Raw genomic sequence first — 25,537 nt, 5'->3', positions numbered from 1 at the left:
GCGTGTTTTTAGTGCCGCAGGTGGAATCATTACAGATAAACGCACCCGCCTGTCAACTGAAAATGCTGACAGGCTGACTCTGATCAAGATGAACAAGGGTTGGATTGGGCCAGACTTCACCACACCACCAGCAAATGAGAGCGGAATTTAAAGTTTGCCATGTACCTCCACTCACCCATGGGTACACACTTCTGGACTTTGGATAATCGCTGGACTCCTCCTCCTTCTCCTCATGCGCCACCATGATGATGACCGTTACAAATTGCAATACTTAGGCCTTTGTTTCAGGTATACCTCCAGTGGTAAATTTTTTCGCCCATTCTTTGCAGAATGGACATTACAACGACAGGAGACCCGCTCCTTTGCAATGGGAACAATGTTTTGAGGCCCTCATGCACGTCTCTACCCAGGGACAACGTGGAGCCTCCCAATTTTTGGCTGCCCTGCCTAAGGGCTATACTATAATACACCCACTTCCTTAAAATGGACACTTAATGTTTTGAGGCCCTCATGCACGTCTCTACCCAGGGACAACGTGGAGCCTCCCAATTTTTGGCTGCCCTGCCTAAGGGCTATACTATAATACACCCACTTCCTTAAAATGGACACTTAATGTTTTGAGGCCCTCATGCACGTCTCTACCCAGGGACAATGTGGAGCCTCCCAATTTTTGGCTGCCCTGGCAAAGGGCTATACTGAAATAGACCCACTTCCTTACAATGGGCACTTCAGGTTTACAGGCCATCATGCACGTCTCTACCCAGGGACAACGTGGAGCCTCCCAATTTTTGGCTGCCCTGCCTAAGGGCTATACTATAATACACCCACTTCCTTAAAATGGACACTTAATGTTTTGAGGCCCTCATGCACGTCTCTACCCAGGGACAATGTGGAGCCTCCCAATTTTTGGCTGCCCTGGCAAAGGGCTATACTGAAATAGACCCACTTCCTTACAATGGGCACTTCAGGTTTAAAGGCCCTCATGCACGTCTCTACCCAGGGACAACGTGGAGCCTCCCAATTTTTGGCTGCCCTGCCTAAGGGCTATACTACAATAGACCCACTTCCTTCCAATGGGCACTTCAGGTTTACAGGCCCTCATGCACGTCTGTATGCAGGGGCATTGGTGAACCTCACAATTTTGGACTGCCCTGGCAAAGGAAAATACTACAAAGACTCACTTCCTCAAAATGGGCACATTAGACTCAAGAGGCCTTCATGTACGTCTCTTCTCAGGGACATCGGAGTGCCACACAATGTTTTCACGTAAAATCTTTCATGTATTAATCTCAAAAAGTAACATACACCAGCTCTATCTCACTATTGGGTATGTGCCCTTAACATTTCCGCCATGAAAAATCATTTTGGGGTCATTTTGGAAGGTTTTCTGGTGAGTCCGTAAAAATGGCGTAAAACGCGGACAAAATTGTTCACAGCTGTGACTTTTCAGTGATAAATGCTTCAAGGGGTCTTCCCCATGCTGTTGCCATGTCATTTGAGCACTCTTCTGAGACTTTTGTGACATTTTTAGGGTTTCTCCATGCTGCCGGGGGGTCATTTCACAAAAATACTCGGGTCTCCCATAGGATAACATTGGGCTCGTTGCTCGGCCCGAGTACACGAGTATCTTGGGAGGCTCGGCCCGAGCTTCGAGCACCCGAGCTTTTTAGTACTCGCTCATCACTATTAAAAAGCAAAACAAGGTATAAAGAAAATATCCTCATAGAAGTGACTTATAATACAGTCAGCTTACTCCAACAATGGGAAGAGATATTTCCGAAATACAAGAAGAAAATTAGATCAAAATGAATTTGTGAATGTTTACTTTTTTAATTATTTCTGTAAAATCAGTAACCAACTAGTAGCCAACATTTTGGATCACTCAAAGCCTTTGTCGAGGCAATTATCAAGTGGTTATTTGATGCAGGGGTGTACATGGATGATGTGCATGGGTATGGCACTTGTGCATGTTAAAGGAAGCTCAGAGGGAAGGAGGACAAGGTCCGGTGTGAGGGCTGGAAGGCGGCGACAGCTTGCTCCCACATTGACAATTATAATATAAGTGGAAAAATGGCTGGTTAGAATTGTCCCAAGGTAAAAGTTAAACCACAAAAAGAAAAATACAGTGGAACCTTGGATTAAGAGCATAATTGGTTCTGTGAGTGTGCTCGTAATCCAAGTTACTCGTATAGCAAGGCAAATTTTCCCATAGGAAATTGAAACTCAAACAACTGATTCCACAACTTGTGCAATTTCCCATCGTGGTCCACTATTGTGCCATTCCACACACACAAACACACACACACACACACATTATTCTCACCTATCTTCCGTTCCCTTGGCGGCCTCTTCCCTGGTTCTTGCAGTCCACAGGCATGTGGACCCGGTAACGATCGCGGCTGATGCAGGGGCTGCCACTGCAGCAGATGTCATACCCATGAGCCCCTTGCTTCTGATTGGCCAGCGCGCTGACATCATATGCATGAGCCGCTTGGCTCTGATTGGCCAGCGCGCTACCTATCTGCAGAGGGAGCTCACTGCCGGGTGACATGAAACAAAGACAGTAGCAGCCCCTGCACCGGCTGCGATTGTTACCGGATGCATGTGCCTGCAGACCACAAGAAGCAGCCAGAGTGGGTCAGAGCACAATGAAAGTACGGAACCGGAAGTGTGTGCGGTGAGTATTTGCTCGTATAGCAAAGCATGCTCGCAAACAGAGTTACAAATTTGCAGCAAGCTTTGCTTGTATAGCGAAATGCTCGCACACCGGGTTACTCATAATCTGAGTTTCTTCTGCATGTGCTTAAGGCAGGAGTTACACTTCTGAGTAACTCAAGCGAGTCTAACATCGCATCACCCTGCACGGTCTGCCGTTATCCAGACAGGAGCGTCTCAGCTTCATGTATTACAATGCAGCTAATACATTCCTGTCGGGAGAGTGGCTGGCCAAGCAGGGTGAAGCGATGGGAGACTTACATGAGTCACTGGCAATTGTGACTCCAGACTAAATCGAACAAAATAACCAAAAATACTAAAAAGGTATGGTAAGCACCAAGAAGCAGATAAGTTTGAGGGAACATTAAAATAGCAGAGAAAGCCAAGGAAATATATTTAGGCACTCCCTCCTCCAGACACAGTGGTTGTGTGATCACTGGGTGTAGGGAGGGAGCAGGCGCTGTTGAGATCTAGGAGATGTCGTCAGTTATGTTTTGTGGCCTGGAGGCTGAAATTCCCCTGTTACTTTTAATTATATCAGCTCCAGTTACAGGGGAAAACATAAAAAAAATATTTAAATATTGCAATGTTTTTATGACCTTGTGGGGGGCATAATGTGAGAAATAAATAAAATAAATACATAAAAAGAAAATAAAAGCAGGTAAAAAAAAGAAAAGAAACAAAAAGAAAAAGCCACTATTAATCCAAGTTACTAGTTTGCGATATATTGAAGATTTTGTTACAAAATGTGGAACAATTATTAAGTGTATTTTAGTGGTACTTTGTAATCAGGAAAAAAAAATCGAAAAACAGACAGATATTTCACTTATTTTCTCACTGATATCACCCAAAAAATAAAAATAACAAAGAGAATACAATGATGACATAAAAATGAAAAATAATTTATAAGTCGCAAAAAGTATTTGGATATCCCAACAAGAAAACAATTACAGCTCTTTAAAGTGCATGTATAAAACCCACCAAGGTCAGGTATGCAGGTAAATGTCCTGGTCTTGAACTAGTTCTTAAAGATGCTTGTGTTTATATTTTCCTAACTGGTGCATCGTGTTTCTTTTTGAAATTATGTGATTGCTCACACCAGCTTTTTGTGCACTCTCTTGTTTTATATACAGTATATGGATACTTTTTACTTCCTGCTGTGACGCCCTGGACTAGCCAGGTAGTCACAGTTAGAGCCCCGCACAACACCTGTCCCCTAAAAAGGTGTCATCAGCCTACCATTAAAACCTGGTCACCTCCCTCAGAGCTTGAAGGTCACACCAGGGGGCGGAGCCAGGCATCTGGCTCCGCCCACCGAGGAGTTCAGAGAGCCTGAGGCAGGAAACACAGGACAGATTAGTTTAGGAGGTGAAGTAGAGTGGAAGCAGGCCTGTGTGTCAGGTCTGCAACTAACTGACAGGTACCAGGGTTGGAGCCCGGGCACCTTTGGCTAGGAGGCATACGGTGGCCTCAGCCTGCAGGAAACGGGAATACGGCTCGGTAGAACCGTGGTGGACCGGGACAGGGTAGTGGCCCGCTGGTACCGACCTGGGGAACCGACTCGGAAACCGGAGCACAAAGGGGGGTACTCAGACCCTGAAACAAGGTCCAAAAGCCACTGGACTGAGTTAATTAACTGATTGCGGTCTGGACTATAGATCCTTTCGCACCCAAAGTCCCGACTGAAGACAACAGCCCAATGAGGGGGATAGAAAGCCACCGCACAGGCAGAGAGATCCCACGGGCCAGCGTCTGCGGCCAAATGGGCTCTCCCGACATCCACATAGCCGGGGAGCGGACTTCCAACGCTGAAGCGCAAGTAGCCCACAAATACACAACACGGTGCAGGAGAAAGGCAGAGACCACCAACCTGGTGGGGGACCAGACGCAGCCGGCTGCGGGCACCGACCGCCATCAACTTGGTTTACCAGAGACTCGTGTACGTTACTAACTGTGAGTACAACAGTGCCCTCTGGCCGCGCACCTCCCTGCACTGCCCAACTACTACACCAACGGGTCCCGGGGCCACCATCCCTGCCCACGGAGGGGTTAACAACTTGTTGCATAACATCTTCCCCGGGTGCCCCCGTAACTGCAGCGGTGGTGCCTACCTTCACAACATCCCGTGGGTGGCATCACGAACTCAAACACGGCTCCGGCTTTACACCTACATCCCCCTAAAAGCACAAGCCCCCCTTTCAGATCGAAGTGGACCAAAGGCACCTGGGTCCGGAGACGCTCGAGCCACCCACCAGCGAGCCCGGATCAGAGCGGCTCGGTTGCCGCCGAGCACGGGGTGGTACACATCCATAATACATTCATGCCAAAATGAATTCCTTACATTGTTCTGTTCAGCATAACATGCAGCATCGTGCACAGTTACAAAGACTTGCTGTTCACTAAGATGATCCATGATGCCAATAGAGACCAATGTTCTAAGTACTTTAGCTAGAAAGCAAAAAAGAACAATCCATTTAAGTATTTACAGTATATGCAAAATAAAAAAAATGCACTTTATGGCAACAAAGTTCTTTTTCCAGTGTTTTAAACGCCAAAAAAAGACATGCTGAAACACCAGTATTCTTGAAAATCCCTATATACAGTGTGTCCATCCATATCCTGTCCACCGCCATTAACTTGAGAACGGCGGCAGCTATAGGCATAGAAGTGGTGTCTAGGTATAGTAAAGTAGCCATGCGCTACGCAATGAGACCATCTATAATGCCACCTGGTGGAAAACAACGGAGTTAGAATTTTTATCTCGAAAACGGAACAAGATAGAGAAAAAAGAGAATTAAAAATTGTAAGCCATCATTTATTCAATACGAATCAACACCTAGCATGCGCTATAGGTGGTTTCATTGCATAGTGCATGGCTACTTTACTATATCTAGACACCACTTCTATGCCTATAGCTGCCGACGTTCTCAAGTTAATGGCGGTGGACAGGAAATGGGTGGACACACTGTATACACTGGGTGCAGAATTATTAGGCACATGAGTATTTTGACCATATCATTATGTTATGTAAATTTTCCAACTGCAGTATAAACTTGAATGCATATTGGAGGATGTGTATTTCTGTAATGAGGGGTGGAGAGGCCTAAAGATATCAATACCCTCTATCAAGGTGTGCAGAATTATTAGGAAGCTTGTTCTCCTCAGGTAAAATGGGCCAATAAAAGAAACTTAAAGGGGACCTGTCAGGTCCAATATGCACCCAGAACCACAAGCAGTTCTGGATACACATTGCTAATCCCTGCCTAACCATCCCTGTATACACTAGCATAGATAAAGGGATCTTTAGAAAAAGTATTTCTAAAGATCTTTTATCATATGCTAATTAGCGTGGGGACTAGTCCCCTGGGCATTAGTTACTAATGAATGTGCAGCGTCAGAGGATGATCTCACTCACCTCCCCATCTGCCATCGCAGCCTGACACTGAATTTCGGCTCAGTGTGCATAGTCCCGAACTTCTGGTCATTTGCACTACTTGAGTTTGAAGCCAGGACGCATACACACGGCTTCATAGTGCTCATGACAAAAACTCTGGGGTCATGCGTACTGAGTCGAAATCCAGCGCCGGGCGAAGATGGCAGCGGAGAGGTGAGTGAGATCATCCACTGACGCTGCTCATCCATCCGGGGCACATCAGCGATCCTACATCTGATCTACTCAGTGAGCGCTGCAGGGAATGAGGATGCTCCGGCTGGCAGTGTTGCCTCAAACAAGCGTGAGTGATTCCAGGTAACCTCGGCGTGTGACGTCACAAAGATGCTACAGTGGCCTGACAGACTCAAACTTCCTAAGCATTACGAAGGGATAATCCTTTTTTCTCAGGGAAATTCCACGCTTCTTTGAGGCAACGCTGCCAGCCGGAGCGTCCTCTTTCCCTGCAGCGCGCACCAAGCAGATCAGACGCAGGATCCCTGATTTGCCCCGGATCCCCTATTCCAGACTTCTCTCCAGACAGCCGGGGGTTAAGCATCAAAGACTTTACATCGGCACTTTAAGTGCTCCCGTAGTGGAGCCTTTGAATCACCTTCTATGCTCCCCAGCTGTGCAAAATTTAACTTCCTCAACCTGGTAGTGCAGGTCCCTGCTAGTCATAGCTTTAAGGCGGGCTTTGCACATTACGACATCGCAAGCCGATGCTGCGATGTCGAGTGCGATAGTCCCCGCCCCTGTCGCAGGTACGATATCTTGTGATAGCTGGCGTAGCTTCACATGCACTCACCTGCCCTGCGACCGTCGCTAAGGGGGCGGGTCGTGCGGCATCATAGCGACGTCACACGGTAGGCGGCCAATAGCGGCGGAGGGGCGGAGATGAGCAGGATGAAAACATCCCGCCCACCTCCTTCCTTCTCATTGCAGCCGGGAGGCAGGTAGGAGATGTTCCTCGCTCCTGCGGCTTTACACACAGCGATGTGTGCTGCCGCAGGAACGAGGGACTACATCGTACCTGTCTCTGCACCGGCATTATGGAAATGTCGGAGAATACACCGATGATACAATAACGACGCTTTTGCAATCGTTAATCGTATCATCTAGGATTTACACACTACGATGTCGAAAGTGACGCCGGATGTGCGTCACTTTCGATTTGACCCCACCGACATTGCACGTGCGATGTTGCAACGTGCAAAAAAGCCGCCCTAAGGACTTCCTATACAATTCAATCTATGAAGGCAATACACTGCTAACTACATTGCTTTTACACTTCCCCCATTTGAAAAACATTTTGAAAAACATTATTAAAAATACTATACCCTTAATTCCAATTGGTTTATATTATTATTATTGTTATTATCATTATTATTATTATTATTATTATTATTTTATTTTTCACTATGTACAATCTATGTCTCACCCTACAGACATTTTAGGTTATCAACAAACATGTTCTCCAGTTTATATGTTCCTTAGGGGGCATGGTATTGTCATTTCTATATCAGTAATAAAATTAATCATCAAAAATAATCAAAATTACAACATAGTGAATATATATATATATATATATATATATATATATATATATAAGTGCATCACAATAAAGTAGAACATCATCAAAAAGTTAATTTATTTCAGTAATTCAATACAAAAATGGAAACAAATATTATATAGAGTCATTACACACAGAGGGATCTATTTCAAGTGTTTTTTTCTGTTAATGTTGATGATTATGGCTTACAGCCAATGAAAACCCAAAAGTCATTATTTCAGAAAATTAGACTAATTACCAGAAAACACCTGTAAAGGCTTCTTAAGCATTTAAAATGGTCCATTAGTCTTGTTCAGTAGGCTACACAATCATGGGGAAGACTTGACAGATGTCCAGAATGCAGTCATAGACACGCTGCACAAGGAGGGTAAGCCACAAAAGGTCATTGCTAAAGAAGCTGGCTGTTTATAGAGTGCTGTATCCAAGCATATTAATGGAAAGTTGAGTAGAAAAGTGCACAAGCAACCGGAATAACTGCAGCCTTGATAGGATTGTTAAGAAAAGGCCATTCAAATATTTTGGGGAGATTCACAAGGAGTGGACTGCTGCTGCTTCAAGAGCCACCACACACAGACGTATCCAGGACAGGAGCTACAGCTGTCGAATTTCTTGTGTCAAGCCACTCATGACCAATAGACAATACCAGAAGCGTCTTACCTGGGCCAAGGAGAAAAAGAACTGGACTGTTGCTCAGTGGACCAAGGTGTTGTTATCAGATGAAAGTAAATTTTGCATTTCTTTTGGAAATCAAGGTCCCAGAGTCTGGAGGAAGAGTGGAGAGGCCACAATCCAAGCTGCTTGAGGTCTAGAGTGCAGTTTCCAATCAGTAATGGTTTGGGTGCCATGTAATCTGCTGATGTAGGTCCACTGTGTTTTATCAAGACCAAAGTCAGCCAAAGTCACCTTCTACCAGGAAATTTAGAGCACTTCATGCTTCCCTCTGCCGACAAGCTTTTTGGAGATGGAAATTTCATTTTCCAGCAGGAATTGGTACCTGTCCACACTGCCATACCTAAAGTACCCATACCTAGTTTAATAACCACAGTACCACTGTGCTTGATTGGCCAGCAAACTCACCTGACCTAAACCATGGAGTATTGTCAAGAGGAAGATGAGAGACACCAGAACCAACAATACAGATGAGCTGAAGGCTGATATCAAAGCAACCTGGGCTTCCATAACACCTCAGCAGTGCCACAGGCTGATTGCCTCCATGCCACGCCGCATTGATACAGTAATTCATGCAAAAGAAACCCCAACCAAGTATTGACGCATTTACTGTACAGACTTTTCAGTAGGCGCCAACATTACTGAGTTTAAAATATTTTTTTCAGTTGTTCTTATATAATCTAATTTTCTGAGGTAATGACTTTCGGGTTTTCATTGGCTGTAAGCCATAATCATCAACATTAACAGAAATAAACATTTGAAATAGATCTGGCTGTATGTAATAACTCTATATTATATATAGAGATATATCCCTCTGTGTGTAATAACTCTATATTATATGTGCATTTCCCTTTTTGTATTTAATTACTGAAATAAATGAACTTTTTGATGTATTCTAATTTATTGAGATGCAAATGTATATTTATATATGTAAAGTGGGTGAAATAAGTATTGAACACGTCATCGACTTTCTAAGTAAATATATTTCTAAAGGTGATATTGACATGAAATTCTCACCAGATGTTGGTAACAACAATTCCAATCCACAAAGGCAAAGAAACCAAACCATAGCTGTCCATAAATTTAATGATGTGTAATAATCAGATATAACAAAGGAAAAAAGTATTGATCCCGCTTATTGAAATTTATTTAATAATTAGTACAAAAGCCTTTCTTGCTGATGACAGCTTCAAGACTCCTCCTGTGTGGAAAAACTAGTTGCATGCATTGTTCATGTGTGAATTTGATCCATTCCTCCACTCAAATACTTTTCAAATCCTGAAAGTTCCGTGGGCTCCTTCTATGAACTCTGAGCTTTAGTTCCTACCACAAATGTCCTGATTAAGATCAGGTGATTGGCTGGGTCATTCTAGCAGCTTTATTTTCTTTCTCTGAAACCAATTGAAAGTTTTCTTTTTTGTGTGTTTGGGATCATTGTCTTCCTGAAATGTCCACCCTCATTTGATCTACATCATCCTTCTAGATAGAAGCAGATTTTAATCAAGAATGTCTTGGTACATTTGTCCATTCGTTCTTACTTCAATTATGTGAATTTTGTCAGTGAAAATACCTACACCATGTTTCCAGCTCCAAACTTCACTGTTGATATGGTATTTTTGGAATGAAGTGCAGTGCCTTTTGCCTACCAAACCTGATAGTATGACAACCAAAGAGTTCAATTTTGGTCTCATCTGACCAGACAATATTTTCCTAGTATTTCACATGCTTGTCTAAATGTTTTTGAGCAAACGTTAAACGTGCTTGACCATGCTTTTTGTTCAGCAATGGAGTTTTGCATGGTGAGCGTGCAAAAAGGCAATGGAGGTTGAGTGCATCACTTATTTTTTTCTTTGAAACAATTTTACCTGCTGACTTCAGGTCTTTCTGTTGTTCTCCACAGGGTCCTTGGTCTTGGAGAACTCTTCTTATAATTCTTTTCAATCCTCTATCTGTAATTTTGCAGGGAGCACCTGGTCGTGGCCGGTTTATGGTGAAGTGATGTTCTTTCCACTTCAGGATCATGACCCCAACAGTGCTTACAGGAACCTTTAGTAGTTTAGAAATGCATCTATAACCAAAGCGATCAGTATGATTTTCAACAATAGGGATGCAAAGGCCGTGAGATAGCTCACTGGTTTTACCCATTATGAGATGTTTCTTGTGTGGCACCTTGGTAATGAGACACCTTTTTATAAGTGAGCAGGTAAACCAGCTGATATTATTTTTCACTAGGTGGCAGGATACCTTTATAAAAGCTTATAGTGTTCAGCTGGTGTCATGACTTTTAAAGGCATTTTGCACTTCTTTTTATTCATGTCTTCAATACTTTTTCCCTGTGTTATTTCTTATGTTTACACATAACTTAACTTAATTTATGAACATTTATGGTTTGATTAATTTGCTTGTGTGGATTGGATGGGTTGTTATCAACATCTGGTTAGAAATATATTTACTTAGAAAATTGGTGACATCTTCAATCCTTATTTCACCCGCTGTAGATATATGGGTAAATCATGTTCAGTTAAGCTTGTGATACAATTAAAACATGTAAATAGTAATCTTCTGTGTAATTTCGCTGTGTAATTTCACTTTACATTACTACATGAAGAATTAGAAGAAATAAAGCGAGTAGATGCTCACCGTTGCATCCAGCAAGAAGTAAATGCATGCCAGCCTTCTGACACTCAACACACATCTAAATAATATGAAGAAAACATGGTAGTAATTTTGATTCAAGATATTTCTGCAAAAATCAGAGACATTCACAAAATTTTCAATATTGCTAATGCCATAAAATGATCTCAGTAATTGTGTAAACCTGAATGTAATGCGTGGAATCAAATTTGAAGGGGACTGAACCATTCGTCTCAATGTTTCCTAATATACTTGCTACTATCTGATAAGTATTAGAGGAGGAATGGTGTTAAAAAGTTAAAAAGATGTCCCACAAACATTTTTGGAGTTATCAATGGGAATGCCAATACTTACAAAAGCAAACATGTCAGGAAAGCCAACATGTCCTCAAAGTTTTATTTGACTACCATCTCTTTGCTTAGTTTTTAGGGTAATGTGATCTCCTGGTTATGGGGAGCAGTGTACTTACTTTATTCACTGACATTTCCTGTAGTGGTGGCTCTATACAGCTGTGGTCATTTACATCCTTTTGTCCTCTACAACCAAACACAGGGCTCAGCGGTCTTGTGCCCACTACTACCACATCACCCTAAACCCATTATCTACAGTGGTCACTTGCACCGTAGTCTTGACATCACTACTGCAGCCTGTCCACAAAGACCAGGGGCAGCTGCACTGAGCTGATTTTGATAGATAGCACCTTTATGGACGTGTTGATACCACGTATGTGTATTTTGAAAATTGTTTCAATATCCATTTTTTAATGGGGGAATATAGAAAAGCAAATACTGTATGGATAATCATGCAAATCTAAAATTGTCTGTATATATATATATATATATATATATATATATATATATATATATACTCATGTGTTTTTAGCCAAATGAATGATTTATACTTAAATCGAAATAATCAATCATCAACTGACCTGTATAAAAAGACGAGCCCCAGCAATGTCAATAAATATAATCCCACTGCAATCAATGATAAGTGACTTAATTTCAGTGTCTGTAGAAAAAAAAAGTAAATTTACTGCAATTTTATCTTACTCTATAAACTAAATAGCTGGTGAACATATCAAGATAAAAGGTGTATCCAGGACTTTTTTTTAAAAAAAATATTCCTAAGCACTAACAGGCAGGTAGTTGCTTCCTACCTGCCTGTTGTGCTTGGTGCCATTTACCACCAGCACATAGTGATCACAGACTGCTCCTGCTGGCGATACAATGACTTCGTGAACAGGGTGGAGGCTTATTTTCTACTCTGATCTGTAGACAGGGCGGCACTGCTAATGTCATGCAGATTAAAACCCGGCTCCCCACTGCCAATGTGACGCCCTGGCGCCGCCAGGCGGTCACACACAAAATAGGCCCCCACATAACACCAACCCTCACAGGGTTACATCGAGCCAACAAAACCCTCCACCCTCAGGTCCCCTGAGGAAGTCACACGAAACACGTGTTGGAACTTGTCCCCATGTGTGTCCACATGCGATCAACTTCACCTTGGTAAGCTCCCCTGTATTGGTACTCTGTGCTGCTGTGATACTTTTAGCTCACTGTATTTTTAGCATGCAGATCTCTGACGTTGTTCAGCTTATTTACTAAAGTATCTTTCTGCTATTTTGCTCCATATGTATGCTTGGTTTTTACCACTCAGCACCTTTCTTACCGGGAAGCTATTTTGTATACTATTTTGCATGTGGCCCCACATGGGGATTCTTTCACCTTTCCTTGTCAAATTCCTGTTATTAATGTTTTGATAATTTTTTTATATCCCATGTACTTGCTGTCTAAATAAATATCTATGTTCACTATAGAGCTCTTTACTGCTAGTTTTTGACCGTGGGATATATGGATATTTAGGCAAATCTAAAGACTTCTGCCTTTCTCTGGGTGCTTATACCTATTGAAGTTGTTGCCGTTTACTTTCAATGAGGTCCATTTGTACTGCTCTGCTTTCCCTAATTGATGATGGGAGTTGTAGTTTATTGAAATTCGTGATGCCACCTGTGGAATTGTGCGGCTATAGAGCCGCAGTTGCTGAAATGCTGGAAGGGACCTCCGGGGCTGATGTTGTGGCAGCTGAGGTGTTTCTTGCTCCCCACAGGTGGAGTGGGTACCCCGGGGCAACCTTTGGTAAAGTCTATGGTGTTTACTGATGAGGTGCGAGACAAAGCAGACGACACAGGGCTTGCAGTCAAAATGTTTACTCACTCACACTATTCAACACTGCAGCTGACCGGTTACCCGCGGTATGCCAGGATCCGCCGTCATGGGCCTCCGCCGATCCCGAGTAGTTCAAGGGTCAGTACCGGTGCACCCCTCAATGTGTCCTTTCTGGCTGTCTCGCTAGCGCCGAACTGCACTAGGCTGTCCTGTGCCTCCGCCACCGAGCCTCTCCAAAGGGTGGCTGACCTAGGTCTTCTATTGCTTCCCCTTGCAGGTAATCTGTGGCAGGTTATGGTCTCGGGCACCTGAAGCGATCTCCCGGGCCTTTTCGCTGAAAGTAATGTCTTCCTTCTTTCTGCCTAGGGACCGTCCCTGTGTTGCAGCTTGATCCCTCCACCCGGTATTTCTAGTGGAACAGGTCCAAGGGACGTTCGTACTTCCATGGCACCCTGGAATCCCTTCTATCTGTGTCACCTGGGCCTAGCAAGACCCCAAGATCTTCACCAGGAACCTCCGTCTGTCTTGGTCTTTCTGTCCGCTGTCACTTTATTGACAGCCTACCTCACACACTCCTCGACTCTCTCTCTCTCCCTCATCTCTCTCTGACTGAACTTGAACTAACTGGTTCCTCTCACTACTCTCCTGACTCCTCCCACACACTCCCTTGCTAGGCTCCACCCCCTTCTTAGGCCAGCGAATGGGACTTCAGGCCCCATAACCAGGTATACTGGTCACTACTCTCAGCATTAATGGAGTGCCTGCCTTAAACCCTGACCCGGTGTGTGTCCTAACAATTGGTGTGTACAGGTTTTGTCTGTGAACCGGTAGATGACCCCCTTCCTACTCAGAATGGGATAGCACACCTCTGGCTGAGGTGCAGTACCTCTGTGGTGACGGAAGCCTCAGGGGCGCCACATTAACAGCTAGTCCAATTAATATCCTAGGAACACTTCCCGCTTGAACCTACCAGACACACCATTGCGGGGCCTGAAAGGAATAGGGCCGCCCACATGGGGGGTTGGTGAGGAGAAAGTGAGGACAGTGTCAGTTGAGTGGGGAGTTGAGACTTGAGTGAAGAGTAGAGAGGAGATGAAGTGGCTCTTGTGAGGAGAGGCCACATAGGAGAGCTCCTGTATCCTAGGTGGCAGACGTTGGTCTGGGCCTGGTAAAAGCTGGAACCCCAGTCGCAGGGAGCCTTGAGCTATCACCGGGCAGGGGCCAGGGCACGACGCGGTACGTGGACCCTAGGCTGGAAAGTAGCTTCACGCGTTCCAGTTATTTACCCGACGGGGGTGAATACTTCAAGTGTCATCCCCAACCCGCTCCAAAATTGGGGTACTAGCACACCGATGGGATAGGACTTTCCCACTACAGTCCAAAGAAATCCTACGCGTGAACCCTGAGAGCAAGCTCACTCCGTTAGTCATACGGGTGAGCAGGACCCGGAGAGTTTCATACCAACGGGTCCAATTGAGACTAAGGTGCCAGGGATAGGCCCACAGACCAACAACAACACCAGGGGCACGGATCCAGGCGTGCTCTCCGCAGACTACGGTGGTGCTCAGAACTTTTGTTTATAAGCTGTCGGTGTGGTTATTCTGGGACTGCGTGAGTACATTGGTAACCCCCTGCACCTATCCCCAACGGCTCCCAAACACTATCCATCACCAACGGGCCCCGAGACATGAACCCCCTACCCACGGAGGGGTTAAACATTAGGCTGCTGCACCATCGTCACTGGGACCCCCAACGGCAGCGGTGGTACTCCATCTTACCATGCACCGTGGGTGGCGTCACGAACTTTCCAAAATCCCCCCTGTATATATCTCATCCCACCTCTTCTTCTTAATTTGAGTGTCCGCAAGGACCCCCCGGATCTGGAGACCCCTCGAGCCACTGCGGCTCCGGAACCGAGTGACTCGGCTGCTGGCACGGGGGCGGTACACCTCCCTGGCGTCACGAACAGGATACGAGCAGGACCCACTTACCTGGGTGACGTGCACCTTGAAAGCCGAAGACTGTGAGTCAAAATTCTGTTTCCCGCTAATTACGCCATTTTCCGCCATTTTTTCGTGCCAAAACGCCATTTTCTCAGAGAAAGCGCGCAAAGATTAAGCCCTGTCCCTCATCTTCCTGAAGAGGCCGGTACCGGAAGTTCCCAGAGGGCCACGGTCGGCGAGTGAGTGCTGCAAAACGACCGAGGGGCGGGCCAGAATGTGTTACTAGCGTAAGTGGAGTGGGACGCCAGGACTCTGTCACAACGTTCCTGGAAAACGCAGTGGCAAGATGGCGGAGTGAGACTGAGCAGCTATGCTGGAGGATGCGGACGCAATTCCTCTTCATTCTGAACCACTGGAGGGAAGAGATGAGGAGCCTGGCGGTGGCGGTGTAAGCCTGTGAGATCGAAATCCCACGTGAAGAGAGGGTAAGCGGTTACCCAGTCCCTGCTGATTGCACAAATTCGGCCAAAGTGGCTGAGGGATCCGGACCGTCCCCGCTCGCGGTGAGCGCTCCACAGCCGACTACCCCGTCCTCAGCGGACGCCGAGCTGCCCCCACCAACCCCGGCAGCGGAACCTTCAGTGTATCTACCAGAGTCTCCAGCTGCAGAAATCCGGAGCAAGGCCCTTATTCCAGCAACGGCAGCGGTCCCCCAGACACCGGCCAGACCAGACCCGGCTGCATCACCGGGTCCGTCCTCAGAGGCGGAGCACCCGGGCCCTGCAACTCTGGCTGCGGAGCAGTCGGTTCATCAGTCTACACCAGTGGGAGCGGAACCAAGATGTCTGCCAGTTCCGCTACTGCACGGCATCCCGACGGATGTTGGGACCGCCAGAGTTCAAATCAAGCCAGAGCCAGATAGGGAGCTGTGGCTGGACGCTGAAGCCCCCTACTGGGAATGACAGCAATACCAGTTACAATCCAAAATTGCAACCCGAGACCGGCGAAGACGGGAGCTTGCCGCCCGTGATCGAGAGGAAAAGGAGCAGATAAGGAGCGGAGCGCTGCTTCCCGAGTAAAAGGGCCACGGTGCCGTGGCCTTGTGGAGCTGTTTGACCCCAAGCAAGGATGGGGGTTCATCCGTGAAGCAGGCCTCACAGTGGGGGTGCATGTGTCTCGACGGGATGTGGCGCAGCACCTTCCGTGGGGCCATCCAGAGCGTAACCTTTAGCCTGAGGAGATGGTTACCTATACCCGGCATTGCGGAGAGCGGGGCTGGTATGCCGTGGAGGTAACCATGCATGTGATGTTTGAGGAAGGGTATATGTTGGCATCAGTAGCGCGTAGCTGCAAAGAAGCATGGCTACGGGATCCGACAATCTATTATTAGATTGTTAAATGCTACAGTATTAACAGGTGCGATGCCATAGAATGTTAGGTATCTGTGTTTCGTTTATTATTTTCCACAGTTTGTTATTTTTCATATAGAAAATGTTAGTGAATCAACCAGTTTTTAATGAAAAGAGTGAAAGTTTCCTGATTTTCTAAACAAATTGCCAAAGCATGTACACCGGTACATGGACTCCGTTAAAAGGTTTTATATATTTTAAGTAAAAATGGACCACGGTCACAGGACTGGCGTGACCAACACAAACTTGTATAATAGTTGCACCTCCTGTGCCAGCCAGAGTCGTCAAAATCACAACACTCGGGACCTTAACCCGGTCACGGACATTTTAGTTTTCCAGGGGGAATAGGTTGTTTGGGTGGCGGATTATTGGGATCCGGGATGTTGGGACTGGACTGTCGCAGGAAGGGGCTGCCACGGAGTAGGTTGAGCCTCCGTTACCAGTAAAACGGCTAGCGTCCCATGGCTGGGCGACAAACTCTGAAGTGGTATTTTGCTTACGTTAAGTGCATTACCTCCCTTGTGTGGGATGGACCCGTTAAAATAAAAGTATGTTAACCTATCTTCTTTTCAGTTCCAGCCAAACAAAATAAACCTCTGTTATTCTGTAGCTCACGGATGAGCTACGTTTAACCAAGGGGGAATGTGACGCCCTTGCCTATCAGGTCGTCACAGGTTATTGTGCAATCTGCCCTCCCGCACAGTATCTACCTTCCTTGGTTAACGGATCCCAGTTCACTGGTGTTGTTAACAGCTAGTCCAATAAAAATCCTAGGAACACTTCCCACTTGAACCTACCAGACAAACCATTGTGGGGCCTGATGGGAATAGGGCCGCCCACATGGGGGATTGGTGAGGAGAAAGTGAGGACAGTGTCAGATGAGTGAAGCATAGAGAGTTGAGTGGAGAGGAGAGAGGAGGTGATGTGGCTCTCGTGAGGAGAGGCCATGGAGGAGAGTTTCTGTATCCTAGGTGGCAGACGTTGGTCTGGGCCCTGTAGGAGCTGGAACCCCGGTCACAGGGGACAGTGTCAAGGGGCACGGACTGCCGAGGAGGGCAGCCTTCGGCCTTGAGCTATCACTGGGCAGGAGCCAGGGCACGATGGGGTACGTGGACCCTAGGCTGGAAAGTAGCTTCACGAGTTCCAGTAATTTACCTGACGGGGGTGAAGACTTCAAGTGTCCTCCCCAACCTGCTCCAAAATCGGGGTACTAGTGCACCGATAGGATAGGACTTTCCCACTACAGTCCAAAGAAATGCTATGCGTGAACCCTGAGAGCAAGTTCACTCTGTTAGCCATACGGGTGAGCGGGACCTGGAGAGTTTCATACCAACGGGTCCAATTGAGACTAAGATGCCAGGGATAGGGCCACAGACCAACAACAACACCAGGGGCACGGATCCAGGCGTGCTCTCCGCAGACTACGGTGGTGCTCAGAACTTTGGATTACAAGCTGTCGGTGTGGTTATTCTGGGACTGAGTGAGTACATTGGAAACCCCCTGCACCTATCCCCAACAGCACCCAAACACCATCCATCACCAACGGGCCCCAGGACACAAACCCCCTACCCACGGAGGGGTTAAACATCTTACCACACACCATGGGTGGCGTCACGAACTTTCCAAAATCCCCCCTGTATATATCTCATCCCCCTCTTCTTTTTAATTCGAGTGTCCGTGAGGCCCCCCCGGATCCGGAGACCCCTCGAGCCACTGCGGCTCCGAATCCGAGCGGCTCTGCCGCTGGCACGGGGGCGGTACACTCATCCCATGTATAAGGAGATTATGTGAGGGCTCATACTATGTATAAGAAGGCTATATGAGGGCTCATACCATGAATAAGGATCCTATGTGAGGTTTCATACCATGTATAGGGAGATTATGTGAGGGCTCATACCATGTATAAGGAGATTATGTGAGGGCTCATACCATGTATAAGGAGCCTATGTGAGGGCTCATACTATGTGTAAGGAGACTATGTGAGTGTTCATACTATGTATAAGGAGGCTATGTGAGGGCTCTTACCATGAATAAGAAGGCTATGTGAGGGCTCATGCCTTGTATATGGAGGCAATGTGAGGGCTCATACCATGTACAAGAAGGCTATGTGAGGGCTCATACCATGAATAAGGATCCTATGTGAGGTTTCATACCATGTATAAGGAGATTATGTGAGGGCTCATACCATGTATAAGGAGATTATGTGAGGGCTCATACCATGTATAAGGAGCCTATGTGAGGGCTCATACTATGTGTAAGGAGCGTATGTGAGGGCTCATACTATGTGTAAGGAGACTATGTGAGTGTTCATACTATGTATAAGGAGGCTATGTGAGGGCTCTTACCATGAATAAGAAGGCTATGTGAGGGCTCATGCCTTGTATATGGAGGCTATGTGAGGGCTCATACCATGTACAAGAAGGCTATGTGAGGGCTCATACCATGAATAAGGATCCTATGTGAGGTTTCATACCATGTATAAGGAGATTATGTGAGGGCTTATACCATGTATAAGGAGCCTATGTGAGGGCTTATACTATGTGTAAGGAGACTATGTGAGTGTTCATACTATGTATAAGGAGGCTATGTGAGGGCTCTTACCATGAATAAGGAGACTATGTGAGGGCTCATACTATGTATAAGGAGGCTATGTGAGGGCTCTTACCATGAATAAGGAAACTAAGTGAGGGCTGATACTATGTATAAGGAGACTAAAGCCTGCTTTACATGTTACGATTTCGCATATGATATCGTATGCGATCGTAAACGCCCCCATCGTATGTGCGGCACGTTCAATTTGTTGAATGTGCCGCACAAACGATTATCCCCCGTCACACGTACTTACCCGTCCATACGACCTCGAAGTGGGCGACGAACGTCCACTTCCTGGAGTGGGAGGGACGTTCGGCGTCACATTGACGTCACGCGGCAGCCGGCCAATAGAAGCAGAGGGGCGGAGATGAGCGGGACGTAAACATCCCGCCCACTTCCTTCCTTCCGCATTGTCGCCGGGAGCCGCGGATGCAAGTAAGCTGTCGTTCAATGTTCCCGGGGTGTCACACACTGCGATGTGTGCAGCCTCGGGAACATTGCACAACCGCACATTCAATCCATGAGGAATGAACGACGTGCATGCGATGAACGGATTTTCGTTCAATCGCAATCGCACGTACCTGTCACACACTACAATGTACCTTACAATGCCGGATGTGCGTCACTTACGACGTGACCCCGCCGACACATCGTAAGATATATTGTAGCGTGTAAAGGGGGCTTAAGCTCAGTGTTTGTTTATTTAACACTAGAACTACTGGACTCGTGACACCTATATAGAAATACATGGTGCAAAGTAGTCAAAATGACTACCTCAGTAGTTCTAGTGTTAAATGTCTTTTATTAGCCATCCCTCTGCTCTGTTTGTGCATATATTTGTGTTTCTTCAGATATTTTGTTATACCATGCCTGATGAAGGGACCTGAGATGTCTGGAAAGCTTGCTTTGTAACATCACTTTATTTTATTTTAGTTAGCCATTAAAAGGTATCGCAAGAATATAATTTTGTTCCTTTCACAGAGAACATTCAATAAGGAGACTATGTGAGGGCTCATACTATGAATAAGGAGGCTATGTGAGGACTTATACTGTATATAGGAGATTGTGTGTGGATTCATACAGTATATAGTGGGGTGCCAGCATACCTAATTCTGCTCAATATTAAGTGATATAATTAATATAAAATAATAATTAATATATTAATCTAAATATTAGCGAAAATTAATTTCAGCCTATTGTCCTCCACAACAGTCATGGTCTCTCAGGTTGCCCATTCGTGATCTACACCAACTCTTGTAGCTTCATAAACATTAGATGCATTTGTTTTCTTATAGAGAGTGAACAGAAGGTTCCTATTTTTACAGACTGTGCATTTATTGCTGATTTCTACTCCTGTATAGCACCCAGGCAGCATCATTGGTTTATTTTATTGTGTAGTGCAAACATCAATTTCACATGAAGTTATGAATAAACGTTACTGCACCTTGTTCTAGCTTTATGTTGCAGCCTTCTGGATGATAAACCGGGTTTGCAATTCCTGTATCCTATGATATAAAATACATTTAAATAAAAATCATAAAAGTGTATATGTCGGGCTTCTCTCCAAATTTGATATAAAGCACCGTAGGGTTCTTACTCATTACAATTCATTAATTACTTTATTATTCCTGCTAATTTACATTTACTTAAAGCACCACTCCAGCCTTTTTTGTTTAGCGTTGGAGTGGTGCTTTTAATCTAAGGTACTATACCCACACTCCGGCGTCTTCACTTTTTACTGATGCCACTCCGGTCCTCCAGAGCCTTCTTGTGCTGAAAGTCAGAAGTTACGTCATAAGCTCTTAATGCAAGTCTGTAAGAGCCAGAACCAGGCCTGTATGAGGCTCTCATAGACTTGTATTGAAGAGTGACCTCCGTCTCGCTCCATGAAACACTGGAGCTGCTGGCAGGTCACAAACTGCAGAAGACCAAGGTGCACGGATAGAAGATGAAGACGGCGGCAGGTAGGTATAAGACTGAGGTCAGGGAACGTTTGTTAGAAGCACCACTCCAGTGAAAAAACTAAAAAAAAAACAAACAAAACTCTGGAGTAATCCTTTAAACTATCAAATCAGGCATGATATCATTTTTTTCCATATTTCACAGTGTCCTGCAAAGTGACCACTTTACTCAGGAGGAGAGAATAGTACAATATTCGGCAAGGAACTACTCAGGATGAATTATGCTTCTCAACAGCAATCCACCATATTTGGTGACTTAAACCTAAAGAGTATGTTCACACAGATTTTTTTTATATCTTGCTATGTTTTTACATTTATTTTCTGCTTTTTATGTGTTTTTTGTGTTTTTTCCACTTTAATTTATTTAGTGCCCAGATTTTGAACTTTTTTCTTACGCAGAAAAGTCTCAAGAATTGACACTAAAAAAGAATCACATGACAGAAACAGCAACATGTGTACTACAGAAGTGTTTTCCCATTAAGACATTAAAATAAATAAGAACCTTACACATTAAAATAAATAAGAACCTTACTCATAGAGTATAAGAAGTAGTTCTTAATGTGGATTTTGGAGTAAAATCCTCTCAAAAATCTATATCTGTGTGATATGAACATATCCTGAGGCGGGCTTTGCACACTACGACATCGCAGGTGCGATGTTGGTGGGGTCAAATTGAAAATGACGCACTTCCGACATCGCATGCGACATCGTAGTGTGTAAAGGCTCGATGATACGCTTAACGAGCGCAAAAGCGTTGTAATCGTATCATCGGTGCAGCGTCGGCGTAATCCATGATTACGCTGATGCGACGGTCCGATGTTGTTCCTCGCTCCTGCGGCAGCACACATCGCTGTGTGTGAAGCCGCAGGAGCGAGGAACATCTCCTACCGGCGTCACCGCGGCTTCCGTAGGATATGCGGAAGGAAGGAGATGGGCGGGATGTTTACATCCCACTCATCTCCGCCCCTCCGCTCCGATTGGCCGCCTGGCGTGTGACGTCACTATGACGCCACACGACCCGCCCCCTTAACAAGGAGGCAGGTCGCCGGCCAGAGCGACGGTCGCAGGACAGGTGAGTCCATGTGAAGCTGCCGTAGCGATAATGTTCACTACGGCAGCTATCACAAGGATATCGCTGCTGCGACGGGGGCGGGGACTATCGCGCTCGGCATCGCAGCATCGGCCTGCGATGTCACAGCGTGCAAAGTACCCCTAAGTATAGCTCTTTGGGTCAGATCATGAGAGAAATTGCCTTAATGCCCAAAAGTCTGTCTGTTATTCGCTGCAGCCCTGATATTACATCAACAGCGCTGCAGGCAATCAGTGAACTCTGTGGCTCTCAACGACTCATGAAGTTAACTTGGACAGGATTGCTGAGCTCAGTGATTTGCTGCAGTGCTTGCGACATGACATCAGTGATGTAGACAATAACAGACAAAGCAGCAACAGATACTTTTTTTGTTTTGTAAACAAACTGTAGCCCTGGGAAGGGTTTTTCCCAAAAACAGTGTGCTGACCTCATCACGCCACTGTACGTCGGGACGGGGACTGAAGTGCACTCTTCTGCCCCATTCACAGCGCTCAAGTTTTCAAACGTATTCGGGTCTGAAGGGGTGATAGACGCTGCAGGGAGTGAGTGCAGCCCCAGCCTCCTGTGACATCACACTTGAGACCCCTCTCAAATGAAACGTCACTTGAAGTACATTAAAAAATACATATAGGGATTAATTTGACAGAGAGAAGTGTAGGGTAGTGTATAATAAAGCAAATTACAAAAATGGTTAGGGTGTGAAGATAGATATTTAGAAAGGATTTTAGGTGCTGGACCACTCCTTTAATTTCTGCTGATTCTGTCACTCAGTGGCAGACTCGGTGTTTAGTGTCTATATGCATACACAACAAAATAAGCTTACAACAACAGAGACGCTCATCTTCTGGCCTTGTTCCATGGCTTTTAATGCTTTCTCCCTCCTCCTTATCTTTTCCTGTGTCAGCCCCACGATCCTTCTCATTGTTTCCTTAAAGATGTCCCTATTGCCATAGTAGATTGGGGCGTTATAAGACAGGATCTTCACGCCTGGGATTTCAAAACACTGAAAACAAGAACGGAGACAAAGGGTCTATAATTCTTGGCAGTGGATCCTGCAGGCAGTTTTTTTTTTTGGCTTAAGAACTTGGAAATTTATAGCTAAAATATGCCATTGTTTGCAAGATGTGTTATTGGCAGCGGAATGCAGTATTCTTGTCGTGTGTGATTGTATTGCTCTAATTGTGGTTTGGATGGCGTCCGTCTCCAGTGTAGAAGAATATGTTACTGTATAATTTGGTTAAAGACCATATGTATTCAGAAAGGTGACTCCATCCAAATACAAGACTTCAGTATTATTTTCTTTGTATTAGTTGATTTTTTACTTACATGTTTAGTCATTTCTAAAAACTGGTCACATAGAAATTACTCTAAAGTTCATGTCATGGTCATGCACAATGTTAGGTTTCTTTCACATGTCCATGAAAATCATGCACGTTTTTCACAGACGTGTCGAAGGTGCATATTGCCCTCCATGTGCCGTGTTTATGGCACATGTGTGTTCTCCGTGTGTTATCTGTGATAACACACGGAGAATGGGAACTTTCTACTCACCTGTCCCTGGCATTGCTGTCTGTGGTGCTGATCTGTGGTCTCCAGCCCTGACGATTCCCCGCTGCTGCTGCTTCAGCAGCGGCAGAGACAGCAGTTCTGGAGAAGGTGAGTATAGAAATTAATTTTAATTCACAGACACGTGTGTTTTCTCCGGTGCGTGTCCCATGGGTCACATCCGTGCGGTCCATGTGCGGTCCGTGTGAAATTGTTGTGTCCCATGAATGAGAACAACCTGTTGTTTATATTTCTTGCATTGCATATTTTTCCTCCTATCAGGAAATTCCTTATTGTTACTAGGTAGATTAGACTTTATGAAGTTTGTCCCTATGTTCCTCACTTAGTTGGCTTCTGTATAGAAAGCTCCTCCCTTCTCCTTCAGTTTAGTCTAGAAGAACCATTGCTGAAGAGACATGTCTGCAACCCTGTACAGATTATTCCTTTTCACCTGCCTATACTTTGTACTTAATACAAGATTCTAGAAGAAAACTACAGCGTTTCTCCTGGTCTTTCTACGAGTCATCGTTGGGCTGAGTTAACACTATCTGTGGAAGCCGGTAGAGTGAGTAAAATCATACAGTTATCTAAGGGACTGATAATTAGAGCGGTTGGATTCATTGCTACCAGGAAGAGACAGAATAGTGAAAAGGACTAGCTGTGACCGGGATTAGTATACATATATCAGTAAAGAACCTGTTTCCAGGAGTGCTATACTGCATACAATCCAGAGAAAGGATTACCCCAAGGGGCTGATAACAAGCCACAGCATAAAACTTTATAGCAGCTTCAGACAAAGTGCCCTGTAAAGTATTAACCTGTTATCAGAACTGTGTGCAGCTATAAACCAAGAATCACCCATAAACTAATTGTAAATTGCAGCCAGAGACTTTGCAAATACATCCTGTAAACACAGACTGCTGGCTGCAGAGATTGCAACATTGTATTGGTTTCCCTGACAACCAGTGCAGAGCAGCATTCACCATTCCTGATGGAGTCAAAGAGAGCTCTCTCACTACCTGCTTTAAAGCAACAAGAGTAAGACATGGACTCACACTTAAATTACAGTGAAAGATCTAAGCAGTTTATCAGACCAACATGGAAGGTTAAAGAGAACCTAGAAACAGCCAAAAGTGAACTGCACACCCACACAGCATTATTGTGGCAAAGAGTGCAAAAACAAGTGACTCTTTTATCTGCGCCCAGTGCTCATGAGCTACCATCAGAGGGAGCCCTTGAACAACTGTACTCAGCATACCGGTCTTACAAAGAGATTTGTAAAAAATATTCCTCTACCCTGCTGAGATCAAATACGTCTGAGTCTCAAAAAGAACTCCAGGACTTTCAACAGCTTAATGCTGAATGAGACCGCACCGTGTGCGACATTGTGAGCGAGACTGAAGCAAAAATTGCGCAAATGTCAGGAGCGGCATCTTACAAATCCAGGTCCATTAAGAGCTCAAGGCGCTCACTCAAATCAGGCTCATCAAGGTACTCAACCCTCAGCGAGCAGCTCATAAAGGCGCGCGCTGAAGCAGAAACAACAAAGTACACGCCATCTTCGCCCAGAGAGAAACAGAGATGAAAGCAGAATCTGCACGCAAGGAAGCAGAGATGAAAGCAGAATCTGCACGCAAGGAAGCAGAGATGAAAGCAGAATCTGCACGCAAGGAAGCAGAAATTGAAGCCCTACAGAAGGAATGTGAACATGTGGCGGCCATGGCAAGGCTAAAAGTCTTTGAGCAAGCTCTGCGTGGGAGCCAAGAAGGCAGCGCCAGTTTGTGTTATCTCGACACAGAAGACTC

At 45.3% G+C, this 25,537-nt stretch overlaps 1 protein-coding gene across 2 annotated transcripts in view; it reads right to left on the bottom strand.

Moving 5' to 3' along the window:
* Nucleotides 1-25,537, bottom strand: part of LOC142290511 (solute carrier family 26 member 10-like) — a 159,720-nt gene that overhangs the window by 20,296 nt on the left and 113,887 nt on the right. The window contains exons 13-17 of one of the 2 annotated variants that reach the window (XM_075334471.1): nt 23,011-23,190; nt 20,581-20,641; nt 11,953-12,032; nt 11,028-11,082; nt 5,057-5,163 (exon numbers count right to left, since the gene is read on the bottom strand). In XM_075334471.1, the coding sequence (XP_075190586.1) occupies nt 5,057-5,163; nt 11,028-11,082; nt 11,953-12,032; nt 20,581-20,641; nt 23,011-23,190 (483 nt within the window). The remainder of the gene's footprint in view (nt 1-5,056; nt 5,164-11,027; nt 11,083-11,952; nt 12,033-20,580; nt 20,642-23,010; nt 23,191-25,537) is intronic. The other variant, XM_075334472.1, reaches the window with a different exon arrangement.

This window comes from Anomaloglossus baeobatrachus, chromosome 2, assembly GCF_048569485.1.
Source record: "Anomaloglossus baeobatrachus isolate aAnoBae1 chromosome 2, aAnoBae1.hap1, whole genome shotgun sequence".
Classification (NCBI taxonomy): Eukaryota; Metazoa; Chordata; class Amphibia; order Anura; family Aromobatidae; genus Anomaloglossus; species Anomaloglossus baeobatrachus.
This window is presented reverse-complemented; position numbering and strand designations above follow the sequence as displayed.